General features: G+C 37.9%; 2 protein-coding genes across 2 annotated transcripts; one reads left to right on the top strand and one right to left on the bottom strand.

Annotated features, from left to right (window-relative positions):
* Positions 1-803: 803 nt before the first annotated feature.
* LOC101297449 (F-box protein At5g07610-like) lies at positions 804-1,982 on the bottom strand. Its single transcript, XM_004301352.1, has one exon. It carries the CDS (start codon positions 1,980-1,982, stop codon positions 804-806), a length of 1,179 nt encoding a protein of 392 aa, XP_004301400.1.
* An 11,532-nt stretch (positions 1,983-13,514) lies between these two features.
* LOC101307991 (F-box protein At5g07610-like) lies at positions 13,515-15,954 on the top strand. Its single transcript, XM_004299724.1, has 3 exons — positions 13,515-13,622; positions 14,202-14,353; positions 14,465-15,954. Exon 3 carries the CDS (start codon positions 14,492-14,494, stop codon positions 15,755-15,757), a length of 1,266 nt encoding a protein of 421 aa, XP_004299772.1. The 5' UTR covers positions 13,515-13,622; positions 14,202-14,353; positions 14,465-14,491; the 3' UTR covers positions 15,758-15,954.
* Positions 15,955-16,061: the final 107 nt, after the last annotated feature.

Below are 16,061 nucleotides of genomic sequence, written 5' to 3'. Positions count from 1 at the left end.
TGCTATTTTGGAACATTATAATGCATTTTATAAATTTATTTTATATTTTATTTTCTATTACAAATAAAAAATACTGAAAATACAAAACCGTCTAGGCGCCGCCTAGGCGTCCGATTAATCCTCTAGGCGCTAGGCACCGGCTGTCCGCCCTACTAGCGCCTAGCGTTTTTTAGAACATTGCTAAATGGAGAGTAGCTTCTACCTTCTTGTTCCTTATGCTATAGTTGGATGGCAACTTGGGTCTATTTCATTGTTAAATTCTACACGTTTTGGTCATTTAGAACTTGAAATGAAATATGTATATGCTTCTCACGTCCAGATCACTTTGCTCATACCCCTAAATTCTAGTGTCCATCCCACCTCAGGATTGAAACAACATGCCTCGACCCAAGAAATATATGATCATAATTCAACATCAAGTTGAGAAGGGGAATTGTAAAATGAAAGTTTTTTAACCAAACCATATACCTTCATGGATCAACCTCAGAAGTAACAAATTAGACAAATTAATAAGTACCCAAAACTATGTGTAAGGTCCAAGTGATGGATATCTCTGCTATTGTATAAAGCAAACAACTGTAAATTTTAATTGTAAGTTCCTCAATAGGATTACAATGATTAACAACTAGTGAATCTCAGCTCAAAACAAGCTAAGCACTTATTCCTCCATCAAATTAAAGTTCTTAACCAAAGGTTTTATTGTATGACTTATAAGTTGTCACAAGAAAAACAGTAAAAAAAACTTCATGCTTAAAGGTAAGGATTCATAGAAGGAGCCAGCAGATACAGTGTGTATTGTCACACTATATCGAAGCAAGGGTCTCAATGTATTGATGAGACCTAAACGTCAACTGTTCCATGTAAGTTTCACTCAGAGCCAGATCCAAGAGTTTCTTCAAGCTCCTCTCCCGGATATTATAAGAAATCACACCCTCAGGGATTATCATCACAATGATCAACTCCCCTTCTCTTTCACCTCTTACCAGGTTCACCACAGAAAACATATAAGGCCTTCTTGGATTCTTAGTAAGCATCTTCGGAAAGGAATTAGCTAAAGCACGAAAATCACCATGATACTTCACATTCCACCCAGACCTATCTTCCTTCAGTTCGAAGACAGTCAACAAACTAGTCCAAGGTCTCCAGGCTCCCACAAGATGCAAATGCCCGCCCGATTCGCCGAGATAGTAACATTTCATGGTTCCTCCAGTAACTTTTGGCTTTGGCAAAATCTCCACGGTGTCGTCATTGAAATCGAAATATGCCAAAGACTGATTCTTCTCATTGTACCAGTACATTGCATCCTTCCAGTAAACTGAAACATGAAACCCTATATCGTATTGCAAAATGTAAATCCCCTTCCTGGAGGCTCTCCAAGACTTGGTCTTAGACGAGTAGATATCAATTTTGATGAGACGGGTCTCGTCTAACACAGGCAATTCTCTCACAAAAACGAGCCTGTAATGTGGTGATAGCTTGGGATCAAAAGCCACATTGAAAGCCTTCACTGTTTCATTGTCTGGACTTACAAGGACCCTTTGGAATTCGGATTGCCCTGATGAATGATTACAAATATAATATGAAGTGATGTTAGGGGAACTCAGATGAGGTCTGGAATAGCACAACAAGCCATTACAGACGTGGTGAATCTCCATTTTTGAGATGTTAAGAAAATTTGGGAGTTTATCATATTGATAGCCACCCAGATCAAGGAAGATAGCACGAGGTTGTGGTTGGAAGTCAAGTCGAGCGTGCAACATAAACCCTAGGTGAGGGTTTGGGTTTCTTTTGGCATAAAGGACGGTAAATTCTGGGGTGCAGATTATGGAGCACCATTGTTTTGAAACTAATTTGAACTTGAGAACTGGCTTGGCTGGGAGGCGCAGTAGGATCTCACTCAAGAGATCTGTTGACTTAACCACTTCTTCAGCTGCACGAGAAGAAGCTATGAGTTTGGAGCTTTTTCTTCCTCTACTAACCATTTCTCATTTGCCAAGCGCAGTCAAGACTCAAGAGTGTGGTTGAAAACTTGGGGGTATTCACCTCTATAAAAGCTCATTAATTTACCATTTTTTCTTTGTGTGGGTGGATTTATTATTAATCTTTCCTGTTTAGGTGGATTTATTACTAACGAGAACATGGGTGTACATTCTATTATCCATTTCTACATTCTATTCACTTCTTTAAAAGATTCATTAGGTTTCCTTTTAAAGATATATGCATGACTAATAAGGAAATTCTATGAGATTTTTTTCCCAATTAGACAACCAATTTTCATTCCTAGCTACCACCCAATTTATGTGGGCAAGAAAGAAACATTATTGCTCTTTATATTTTGTATAATGTAAGTTTTTTTTACTGAACTTTACAACTTTTTTACATAAGTTTACAACGTAGTACGTTGTAGGTTTATTGCACTGTTTTACGTAGTATTTCGAAACATATTTAGAGCATATGTACGTACACATATTTAGAGCATCTCTAAACATCTCTTTGAAACATATTTAGAGCATCTACACACATGTTTAGAGCATCTCCACACATCTTTTCATATTGTCTAGTAAATACGGTTCATGCTCTACCACTTCAACTAATGGATCCCACCAACTCTAAACTAGGTCAAATTTAACTTTGATAGCTCAGTATCGCACTCTTCTACTATTGTTGGCTTTGTTCTTTGAAACTCTTCTGAAACTCCACTCATTTAAGGTGTATGAAGACTTTACACTACTAATGTTCACATAGCTGAATGTCATGTCTTAGAAGATGGTTTATTGGCTACAAAGAGATTCAATCATAAAAATCTCTAAGTTGAAGGGAAGGTTCTAAAAGGCGGCCTAGGCGGTTGATTAGGCGGCGCCTAGGTGCTCGACGCAGCTTCGCCACCCTGATTATGGGCTAATCGTTTTATTAATCGCTTTAAGCTTTGGCGGGCACCTTGGCGGTCTAGGCGGCTGGGATTAGGTGCTGGGCGCTTTTTGAAATGTTTTGGATGGTGATACTCCTTGGAGGCTTAAGTCCAATATATTGCCACTCTAACAAATGGTTTGATAAAATCTTCTTCTCTCATGTCCTCTGGAAACGAATTTTCTAGCTGACACGTTAGCAGATGTTTGTCACTCTCTTCCTAATCCGAAAATTTGGCTGTGTTGTTTTTCGACTAAAGAATTTTAGATGTTTCTCATTTAGATTTTGTACCGACTGGCTGCCCTTGAGGCTTTATGTTGTAATTATTTTTCTTCTAAAAGAAAACGTATTTGTAGACTCTTTTCTTCTAAGTACGTATATTTCTACCAAAACATATTTGGAGGCTTGTTTCTAGTTTCTTTGTTGTCTTAGGAAGTAGCAACTTACATCATTTGCTCTTAGGTGTCTAGGATTGTGTAGGAGTGGGATAAGTTCTTTATTTGTAATTTGCTAAGTCTTATGACTTTCTGTTAGATGGGGTTACGGCAGAGGTCACTGGTGTGGCGAAAATTGTGCTTTAGGATCAGGAGCAAGTCTGTTTGATTCGGATGGTTGGCGCCTTCGAATCCGTATCTCCTCGGGTTTGGTTTGGTCACTTTGGTTTTAAAAAACATCGGGCGCTAGTAGTCGGGAGGACAGCGCCCAAAAGATTAATCGGATTTGTATTTTTTATATTTATTTTATTTTTTAATAAAAAATAATTATATAAATACAATTAAAATAGATATTTTAATGTATGAAAATAATAATAAAAACAACATATAACGGTGAAAATAATGAAAATATATAACATATGTCTTTAAAAATGTACTAACAACAATGTTCTTATGAAAATAAGAAATACAATTCAACATTTCAACAACAATATCGTCGTTGAAGCAAGTAAGAAACGCAATTAAACAACAATTTCTTTAGGAAAATCTGAAAATAAAAAACACAATTCAGCAACTAGGCAACAATGTTCAAAAATAATTCAAATAAAGAAAAAATACATTTTTGCAAGCCTACTCCTCCAATTCTTCTTCTTCACATCCTTCAAATACCTCTTGGGTATCGGAGTCAAAACCTTGGTACAACAAGGTTGAACAATGTAGTCTATGTCCAATTCAATGCCAAGAATATTCTCAACAAAAAGAAAAGAGAGAAAGAGAAAAATGTGGATGTTCTTCTTGCTAGTGAAGCTACTAAGACACAAGGTTGGATTGTTGATGGTGGTGATGAGGATACTTTGTCCGATGTGTATGAAATTGCCCAACAATGGCTCCCTTAATTGGTATTGGGTAGGTGGTTTGTAACCCGAGCCAAATTGCCCAGCCACTTCCACAAACCTCTTGAAGCTATCATTCTCAATGGCATGGAAAGGAAGTCCGGCTTCATACACCCATCTAGCCAAATATTGATGCACATTATGTGTTCTTTACTTGAAAAATAAATCATTGATATTTTGTTACATCATCTTCTTGCTTCCAACCAATGAAGAATCAGGATCAATGGCGGATGCATAACGGTCAATAGGTCCAACCGTCCAAGCACACGCCTCTTTCGATCTTGTCTCATGACTTGATCCATCCTCTTCCATTTCATCTTCTTCAATAACAACTTCTCACCTCAATTCTTCTTCAAGGAGTATCTTTTGCTTCTACTTATTTCGCCCATCTTCAATAGCTTTGATACATTTGGCTTTTTCCTCATCCGAACTCTTCTTACAACCGTCAACATTCCCCTTGATGTTTGCAATATGATGTTTGATTTGATTTGTTCCACCACTTACTATTTTGTAACACAACAAACACCTCAATCTATCTAGATTTGCAGGATCCGCTTTTGCTGCATATTCCCAACCCATATCAGTTGAATTAGCCTTCAAGAGTGACCTATTCTGCCTATTCAACTTCAGAACTAGATTAGACGTCGAGGAAGAAGTAGTGCCTGCCATATTTGCCTATATATATTTTTGTAATCAATCACAGTTCACGTATTCAATATTCAATGAACTCACAAATTACCAAATCAGCAATTCAATGAACAAACTAAGTAACTAACGCCCACGGACTCAAACTAACAACAACAATCACTCAGCAAGTCAGCAATTACCAAATTCAATGAACATTGGTAAACATATTATCAAATATCAAATTGACTAACAAAGTAACAATTATCAATTCAATGAAGTGAAGTGAATGAACAAAGTAACAGACGTCAAGCCATCACTCAAATTACCATGTCATCACTCATCATTCATTAATTAGACAATTACCAATTACCAAGTTCAAATAAAATGAACTCACCTGAAGACTGAAGAGTGAAGACGTCAAGCGCACTAGTAGAAATAATGACACGATCCACCCTGAGTTTCACCCTGAAACCCGGAGTAAGTCGTGCGGGGACCACATCCAAGGAAGATATTACCGAAAATTCGGCATAACCTCCCTTGAAAATGGACAACCCTTCCTGAAGAAACCTGCAAACACTCCTAATAATTTCAATCCCACCTTAACTCCTGGAGCCTACGTGCTCCCCAAAAACAACCACCAACAACAACAACACAACACAACATTATCCAAACAACAAATATAATTATCCAAAAGATAACATAAATCCTCCACAAATATTCTAAAATGTCAACATGTCTTCGCTCACAACCGAAATAATAACATTATCCTTCAGATAATCAGAGCTGCTAACTAGAGGATGCAAGAAAATGCTGGTAGGTTAAACATGTAACCTACTTATGAAAAGTGGTGGAAAAGCGGATGACTATGGCTCGTCTCCTACTAGATCCAATCCGTACTCTGCAGACTGGGCAATTTAAAACGAAGAGCCCAGGGGAAGACATTTATTAACACGTTAGAGTGAGTGGACAAAAATGAATTAACAAATATTTATGCATTCCCAATTTGAATTTCATAGAAAAAAAATATTGCATGCGGCAGCTCAAAAGCTCTCAACTCAACGATTGGCAATTTCGTGACTAGTTCCGGCTAGTCTCCAAACTTCACAAAAATAAGGCCTCTTAGGCTAAATTATATAAAAAATATATATATATATATATATGTATGTATTTATACTCGGCATACTCCTTGTATGAATTCTATGAAAGAATAAGAAAAATAGAAATTCATACAAGGCTACTACGCTTGCGTCTAACGCTCACGTCACACCATAATGGAATTTTTCCTCGTTATGGCGGAAAAGCACGAGTGTATATACGTGTGGACTCCCTATATGAAAACCTATATAAACCAGAAAAGAAAATAGTTTTCATATAGGGCTACTACGCTTGTGTCTAACATTCACGTCACACCATAATGGTATTTTACCTCATTATGACGGATCAAACACGTATGGCTAGCTAACATTTATATATACATACTATCCTCATAAACATCCAATAAAAATATCCACTGAAAATCTAATTTCTGGGAACTCTCCAAAGGAGGAAAATTGCCAAATATCCAAGAAATAAATCTCAACAAAAGAAATAAATAATCAACAAAATAATTCATCGCATGCTTTTCAATTAAAACAAATGTCTACTCACAAATTAAGCCTAAGCCTGATGACGCTCCGAGGCTTCCTCTGCTCGGGCCTCCTCTCGTCCTGTTCCAAATATATAATTAATTCTCACTAAAAAACCAATAATTAAACACAATGGGCAAAATTAAACGTGAGCCTCCCACACCCTCATCATTGCCCAACTTCGCCATTCCTAACTCAATATGGCTCAAACTTCACCCAACAAACCGGCAGCCTTAATTCAACCTTCCACAGATTAATAGCTTAAATCCCTCGGCCGAATTCTACATTATTCAACCGCCAAAAATACCAGACTTCAGAAAATCATAAACCTATCCAAAACTCATCCAAAAATTCCGTAATTCACTTCAATAAACTCTCCTTAATATTCCAAATTTAAAAACATTAAAATCTCCCAACTAGCGGCGGCGCCGACGGCCGCTCCGCCGGCAGCGGCGGCCGATTCCGACGACCTCCAATTCCTATGACATTTTGACAAAATAATCCTCTCATCATGCTCTACAACTTTCCTAACTAGCACAAACCCAAAATCCAAGCCTAGCTATGCCAATCGAACAAAAACATCAAAAACACCCTAGAACTTCTACCTCAAATTTCTCCTTACCTGAAGCGAACCGGAGTGAGTCCTTTTAGGGTAAGGCAGCTGGGTTAGAGACCTACAAAACCATACCAAACTTGCCCGGATTGGTGACCGGAGGAGGGAGTTCCGGCAAAGGAGAGCTGTTGGCGTTTCTGACGGTTTTCTCCTCTCCAGCGACTCTATAGGCTTGGACGCTAGGCCGGGAAGAGAGAGGAGACAGCGGGGCTCCGAACTGGGCTGGAGCGGTGGCCGGTGGCTGGCCGGACGGCGGCAGGCGGCAGGCGACAGCTGGAAGTCCGACGGGGAGAAAGAGCTCGGGAGGGAGAACCGGGAGGAAGAGAAGGAAAAGAAAAAGAGAAGAGGGAAATGGGCCTCTAACACCCGGTCCCAACCTATATATCCACTCCACAACAAACCCAACTCCAAAAAAATAAAACATCCCGAAAAATAATACCCTAATAAAAATTACCTTTTACTAGCTAAAATTTACCATTTTTACCGTCGTCATATTTTTCTCCTACGAATAACTCTCCGAAATAATCGTCCCCCAAAACCCCTCTAGGGACCAATTAAACTATACCTCAATGACGGAGTCGGTAAAATTCTTATTATAACCAAACTAGTAAATAAGGTAAAAATTTAAGGGTCGGGATGTGACAAATAAAGGCTTAAGCGACGGGAACAAATTGTCGGCTAAGTGCTTATTTTTGTCGCCTTCCGACTTAAGCGACGAAACCAGCGTCGCTTAAGATTTATCGCATATGACGCATCTCATAGGTACTTAAGCGACAAAAACATATAATCCGTCGCTTAAGAAAACAAACCAAGCGGCTGGGACTGTTTATGTCGCCACATACCTAGGCGACGAAAAATTAACTTAAGTTGTTCAGCGACATATGTTTTCCTGTCGTTTTACTGTTAAGCGACGGAACTTTTTAGTTTAGCGACGATTCTTTTTTCGTCGCTATATTTAACGCGACAAATAATTGACTGAGGCGACGGAAAATGTTTGTCGCTTAAGTTGTTAAGCGACGTATGTTCTCCTATCGTTTTACCGTTAAACGACGAATCTTTTTGGTTTAGCGACGAGCTTGTTTTCGTCGTTATATTTAATGCGACGAAAGTTTCAGTCGTTATAGCCTTATGCGACAAAAGATTCTTTTGCCTTGTCAACTTTTGGCGTCTAATTTTTACCCTTAAGCGACAAAAATAAGCATCTTAAGAGATAAAAGTTTCGTTGCTTAAGTTTTAGTTTCTTTGAAAAAAAATAATATTTTTATTATTAAGAGATATAATAACTCTAAAATATATTCTTGTAAGTAAATAATTAATTCCTGTAAAACCAAAATAAATTAACCAAAATATTTATATTACTAATAATAATAAAGTTATCATACCGACCAAATAAATACTAGCTAATATTGTTTGTACAATTATTTAAACTAGAAAAATCTACTGATTTCCTAAAGTAATCGGAGAAGTGTCAAGGCCCCTTTCATTGTCGTTGTCTCGAGGTTGTTGGCTTGGGACCGAGGGTGAACACATAGGCTGTAGCCCTATTCGAGCCATGATTTGATCCATTTGCAACTTCAACAGTTGATGATCTACAGCAGACTGCTCAACGATCTTCTGGGCTTTTTCGGCCCTCTCTTATGCCTCAGCCGCCTCCTTTCTAGCAGCCACTATCTCGCCACTATCTAGGCCGAGGAAGAAAAAAAGAAAAGCCCCAAGAAAATAAAAGCTCATGGATAAACCCAAACCAATAGAAACAAAGAACAACAAAACAAAGATACCTCAAACTAAAAAACAGCAGGAAAAAAAAAGCTAAGTATCTTAACTCTTAAGCTTCAAAACCCATAAAAGCAACCAAATTTTTGTATTTTCTGGTTGACAACCGTCTTTAGTCAATCAAACTCAGTATTCTTCTCCTTCAGATCAATTTTGCTGATCAATCATATCCTTGTATAGGTATGTGTTTAACTCACCAAAACAAAATTATTACCGTTGGCAATCTAACATAACATGGATTCAAAAACCACTGATCCCCATTTCCAAATACTCTATGGAAAACAAAAATCTCATTTTCAGTACTTTTGATGACATAGGTCTACCAACAATAGAAGATGGTTTCTAACTCAAACAGTTCCTATACATTTTTAGGTACAAATCTAAACTGTGGCAAAACAGGTTTATGAAGTCCACTTCACAATTCACACACTACAAATTGCAGACTTAAAGAAGATAAGCTTACATATGGAAAAGGAAACAGCTCTATGATGATAAAAGTTAAAACTCAATTTCTTATAACGCTAAGTGAGGACAAGTCAATAAACAGAGAAGTCATGAATTGATATAGATGAAGAATGTTGCTTCTAAGTCATGAATTGATATCTATACATGGCAAATTAACAATATAACACCAATCACAACATTGTGCTGCATGCTTAAAGAACTTAATCAAAACAGGGTGTACACTATTTTCTTCAATTCATACCACTCATGCAATTCAAAGTACCAACTTCATTGCCACAAACACAAACTCAACAATCATATCCAATTCAAACTAAGATACCTATATACCACATAATCATAACCAGAATCTTATACCAAAACTGAATTAATAGCAAGTACTTGTCCTTTTATCTCATAACCAAAAATGAATTTATACCTTGTACTTGTCTGAATCAAAATGCGTGCAAAGCCACTCCCACTCATCCCGCCTATGCAAAAGCTCTTCCGGAATACACTTGCCTCCCTTTTATTGATCCATTTAATGGCTTTTATATCATTAAAATCAATGATAAAAAAAAAACACTGCAAGACATAAAAAATCAATTCCATAACTGTACTATCAGGCTCATTATCACTCTCAACTACCCAGCCCCACCAACCTTCAATGTTATATGATTTAGGCCTAGCTGGAGGTGGTGGAAGTGGGCGAGGACGTGGCCCTGCAGTTTTCCATGCTTCAACCTTCATCTCTTCCTCCACTGTAGGTTGACTCTTGGGATTACTTTTAAAGAGGTTAGCCTCACGACCATAAATCCTGCTGAGCTCCCAGAGAATGCTGAGGGAGGTCCTATCAATAACATTTTCAAACATTGCATGAAGAGGGATCAATGTCCTTTGGACACCAAAGATTTCTCCCCCAGAACATATATTATTGTGTCCCACAAGTATCCATATGCACGAAGAATAATACCAATCTGTAACAAAGGATAGTTGTAAATTTCATTGCTACATATACTAGTAAATGTATAGGATTAAGTGATGAACTTAACAATGTTCACTTCATCCGTGGGATGAGTGACGGACATTGCTTTTGCTTTGTGCCTAATTAGTATATTACCTCTTCTGGCATTAGTGGGCAAGAACCTTTGAGTCGTTGCTTTGCAAAATTCACAAAAAGATTTCCCTTGATAATCCCACGTTTTATCATCCACTGTCTTTTTTGCTGAATGAGTTCAGTAAGTACATCCTTGGAAAAAAATAAATTAAGACACATTAGCAAATCAAATGCTGTGAAGCATACCACAGATTTAAAGTTATTGTGGATAAATGTATATACCGGAAGAGTTCAGCACAACTATGATATGCCAAAGCATCTCTGGTCATCTTTGGTCGAGGGAGTAGAGCGGGTTCGACTCTAAGAGGCGGCGGCGTCGAGTTCAAGGAGTTGGACAGAGGCGTCTGGTTCGGGTACTGGCAATTCGGAGAGGAAGAGAGAGAGGGCCGCAACAGCGGAGGAAGACTCCGATGAGAAGAATTGATTTCAAGACAAGGAGTCTGTGCTAGGATTGAGTGATATGAGTGAGTGAGAAGATGAGCTGGTTGTTGTTGGGCTTGTTGTGAAACGGGTCCTTGGATGCGGAGGAGGAGGAAGTGAAGAGAGAGAAAGCTAGGGTTAGGAGGAAGGAGAGGAGAGAGACGAGGAAGGAGAAAGGGAAGAGAGAGAAAGAACGGGAGGAGCGGAGGAAGAGGGAGGTGGCTGGTTGAAGAAGAAGTTAGGCAGAGAGATAACGAGGAAGAGGGAGGAACATGAAGTGGAAGAGAGAGAGGGTGACGGTATAAATATAAAACGGAGGCTTTGAAATTTTCAAAATAAATTGGTTTGAAAATTTTCCAAATTTTTGGGGGAAGGGTTGAAAATTTTCCAAAATTGGCAGCTAATTAGAAAATCACATAATGTTACAATAAATGCAGTCATCATAAATTTATATCCCTTAAATCTATCAATTTTTTTAAAAAGTTTAATTAGCCTTCTTTAACAATTTTTTTTTAATTAGCATTGATTATCATAGAATATTTTTGGAATAAAATTTAAATTGAATGTTGACTTTCAAAAATTAACTTAATTAGTCTTAAATATTAACATTAATGGGATGAAATAAATATTTATACTATTAAAATGTTAATCTAATGAATACAAATCGTGTTAAGAGTTTTTTACCTTATTAACATGTGCTTTATTGCTTTTAACTTCTTTTGTTTTAAATAGCAAAAAATATTGTCGACTAAAGTGGTATGTGAACTAAACATATTGCAGCTTGAAGTTGAAAAATAAAAGAAGTACAAAATGAAAATTTAATCGTATGATATGATTGATATACTTAAATACGGCTATGGAAAAAAGTTCACCTATTTTCGTTAAAGTTTGGGTCTCGATCCACATGGTCAAACCTAAATCAACGCCACTTATTACATGAAAACGCTCTTACCTACCCTTATATGGCCTAGTTTGGTTGATTCTTCCACACATAAAACTCTCTTATTGATGAGATCTAACCACCCATATAAAAATTTAGGAACGTTCACCTCCGGACGATAAGGCTCCCCATAGGGAAGCATAAGCGTAAAGAGGGTTGACTGCATCTATCAATGATCAAACTTTACCGAAAATATGTGATTTTTCAATTATAGCCGTATTTCATAGTATCGATCACATCCTATTTCACAAGATTTTTGAAAATATTGCTTCCTATATATAGTTGGTTCACAAAGATGTACATTTGCATCTAACCTACTAAACAAATTATATCACATTAGTAGGCACGTTGTGGTTCTGATGGCCAAATTTCAAAAAATAAAAATTCAACCGTATGATATGATCAGTATAGTTAAATACGGCTATGAAAAAAAAAATTCACATGTTTTCGATAAAGTTTGGGTCTCGATCCACACGGTCAAACTTAAACCAATGTCATTTATTACACAAAAACGCTCTTACATACCCTTATATGGCCTAGTTTAGTTGATTCATCCACACACAAAGCTCTCACATTGATTAAGCGATGAAATATTTCGTCGCTAAAATCAAAAAGTTCAGTCGCTTAGGTTAAGGATATTATGCGACAACCACTTTCGTCATTCTAAACTCAAAGTTCCGTCGCTTTAGTCTTAACCTAACACGACGAAAGTCAGTTCGTCGGTTAGGTGAAGGATATAATGCGAGGAATAATTTCGTCGCTCGAAGGTCATAAGTTTCGTCACTTTAGTGTTAACCTAAGACGACGAAAATTAAATTTGTCGGTTAGGTGAAGGATATCATGCGACAAAAATTTTCGTCGCTCAAGAGTGAAAAGGTATGTCGCTTTAGTCTAAAACTAAAGCGACGAATTGTAAATTTGTCGGTTAGGTTAAGGATTTAATGCAACAAACTTATTCGTTATTTAAGTGTTAACTGTTTCGTCGCTACATAAATAATTTGCGACAAAATCGTTGTTGTCGCTTTAGTAGGACCTGTGGCGACGAAGTTCAAGCGACAAAAATATTTCGTTGCCCTAGAAAATTGTAGCGACGAAAAATGTATCTTCAACGACGAATTCGTTTTCGTCGCTTAGGAATTGCTTAAGCGACGGAATGTGAAAGTACCCGTCGCTTAAGCCTTTTTTTCTACTAGTGAGCCGTGCCGGGAGAGAGTGGAAGCGTCTTGCCGGGACCTGGAGGAACGCGCCTTGCCGCTGTGCAACACCTCCTAGCTGTCGTGCGTCGCCTACTCGCCGCCTTTTGTTTTGACTCTGACGATGGCGACGAGAGAGTGTGAGAGTGAGAGTGTGAGAGAAAAAGGAGAGACTAGAGGTGACGAGAGAGGAGAGAGCCGAGAGACAGAGAGGAAATGTTGTGAGTTCGACTCGCAATAAATTCGTTGTTGCATTTGAGTTAGAAAATAACCTTATCTAATTGGTTCACCCAAAAAAAAAAAAACAAAACTTTGAGGAACGCCCCCTCGGCCCCTCCTAGCAAAAGACTGTTGAGTTTGTCCTTTCGTTTGCGTTCTTTAGTTTGTTGTTTTTTATTGAGTTTATGTTATGAAATTTAAAAAATTAATTTTTTTTTTTTTTCGACAAGATGAAAAAATTAAATATTAAACTCTTGATTGGGTGTCACATTTTGGCTTATGTCAAATACAATTTCACCCCGTGTTCTCCTCATAGCATTTCGTTTCTTCTTCCAGCTCTGTTTTGAGGGTTTTCCCCTTTCTCGTTTACAAACCCGAATTCATTGACTCTTGTCAATCTCTGCTACCTTCTTTTTTAAGGTAAATTTCTATAACTCAAATTGTTCTTCCGCATAACTAATTAGCTAAACTTGTATATGATCGTGTATGATTGTTGTTGCAGATTGTCTTTCCATTTTGATTGCCATTGTAGGAATCTGGGTTTGTCAATGGTTATAACATTTTGGGTCTGTCTCTGTTTTTGGATATGATGTTTGAATTATAAAGTCAATAATTAGCTAATAAATAGAACTGAAGTCAATACTAGTCTACTTTTACCCAGTTCATTTTTGCAGTGATCTCAGTGTCTATAGAAGAGCCAAACCGGAATTATGGTTTGTGTCTCTAGTAGAGCTCATTGGTATTCTTGGTCTGAGAAATCTTTTGGTTTTCTGAAAAATAATATATCTGATTTTGCATATTTGATAGTTTGAGATGTAGGCTGTCAAAAGCATTCTCAGCCATGTTCATTGCTCACGAGGCGGACGACTCCTAGTCGGCTTTGATTGATATCTAAGTTGTTGATTCTAATTTTCAGAAATCAGAAGACTTTAGTGTTTGAATGAAACTCAGATTGAATGTACTGATTGTTGACTTCATGGCAATTTCTTTCTTTTGCAGCGTTTACAGTAGATGTTGTTGGACCACAGAGAAAACAATTTCTGAAGGTCTTCACAGAACAGGAATAGACACTTGAAAAACCTCTGAATTGTGAAACTGGGGACTGGGAGGAGACAAGGGAAGACCTGCCAGAAGATGTAATATTATTGATGGTGATTCTCTTACCTTCGACTGCAGTTGTTTTGGTATGTGTATGTGTCATTTGCTCCCTTCCTTTACTCAGTTTCTGATTGCTACATTGTTCATCTTCGTTTGTTTTACAGAAATCAAAAACTCTTCTAGTGTAAGTGATGTCAGTCTCATCATCAGCCACAGATGTTGCCAACAACGAAGATCTTCTATCGCAAATTCTTGTTCGATTACCCCCAAAATCCCTCCTGTGCTTCAAATCTGTGTCCAAGCAGTGGCTTTCTCTCATTTCCAGCCCCCAATTCATTGTCACCCACATCCTCTGCCGAGGCAGCGCATCCCCTTCTGGCCTACTCCTAAACAATGACTACTTGCATACTCCGGAGTTCCACTATGTTCCTCTGACACACTCTAATCCCTCTCAAACTTCCCCTCCATATCTGAGCTATCTTGGCGCCCCACGCATCAAGATCCTACAGTCTTGTAATGGTTTGCTCTTGTGTTCTTCTGCCTACCAAAAAAATGATCCAAATTATGAACTCAAATACTTTGATGACTTCACGCAGACAGAGGATGATGTTCTCTTGCCAGACATATGGCATGTTATCCCAACAATCTCAAACTCCTGCATTCAAACAAGAATCCATTATTCTGGTTTTAGATTCTATGTTTGCAATCCCACCACCAAGCAGTTCAATACCCTTTCTTTTCCTTTCTTTCAGTACCACATACTTGCTCTTAATCTGGCTTTTGATCCTTTGCATTCACCCTACTACAAAATATTGTGTATACTCAAGAAGAATCTGGATACTTTTATAATTCACCTGTATAATTCCGAGACAAAAACTTGGAACCCATCTTCGGTATCTTTTAATGCACCCTGGGAAATATCCTTCCGTGAACCTGTGTTTTGTAGGCGTGCAATTCACTGGTATAGTGACCGGCAGACTTCTCTTTACTATGATGTGGATAAGGAGTGCTTGAACCCAATGCCTATGCCCCCGTCTTCGACTTATGGAACTGTCAATTATTTTGGGGAGTCTGGAGGCCATCTGCATCTGATAATGTCCTATGTGCTAGAACTCGATGTGTTTGAGTTACAGAAAGATTATTCTGCATGGTCAGTGAGGTATCATATCAATCTTGAAGCCATAAGAGTTTCACTCTATGGTATGTGTGGCTTTTCCAGCAACGAATTCATTGCTTCAGTACTGAGAATTACTCGTGGTGAAAAGGAAGAGGAATCAGAGGCGGTGGTATTTATGTTTGGTGTGGAAGGTATTATGGTTGTCTCTTACAATTTGAGTGATGGGACACATAGAAGACATACAGGTTTGGTTCCTTCTCGGGGAGATGTTCATGATTTCAAGCTGCTCCATTCCTATAGAGACACCTTTCCATTCATAGAGACTCTGTCTCCTATATAAAGCACATATATTCTTTGGAGCTCTTTTTCTTCAGTATGTAATCGTGTTCAGCTTGATCAATTTGAGAGTTGGCTTTTGCCAGAGTATTGAACCAAAGATTGTTCAGCATGATTCATTCGTACAACTTCAATGGTTTGAGGTACACTGAAGAGTGTTTTGGGATGATAAATGAAATTAATCCTTTGTGATAAGTTGATAACTGATAAAGCTGTTGTCCATGATTTAATACTCTTTAATATGTTGGTTCAATCGGCTCCATCGAACCCACTAAAACACCAGAACACAGATTCATTATATTTCAGGT

This window comes from Fragaria vesca, linkage group LG5, assembly GCF_000184155.1.
Source record: "Fragaria vesca subsp. vesca linkage group LG5, FraVesHawaii_1.0, whole genome shotgun sequence".
In the NCBI taxonomy this organism is placed as follows: domain Eukaryota; kingdom Viridiplantae; phylum Streptophyta; class Magnoliopsida; order Rosales; family Rosaceae; genus Fragaria; species Fragaria vesca.
Note: the sequence above shows the minus strand (reverse complement) of the source record. Positions and strands in the feature narration are given on the sequence as shown.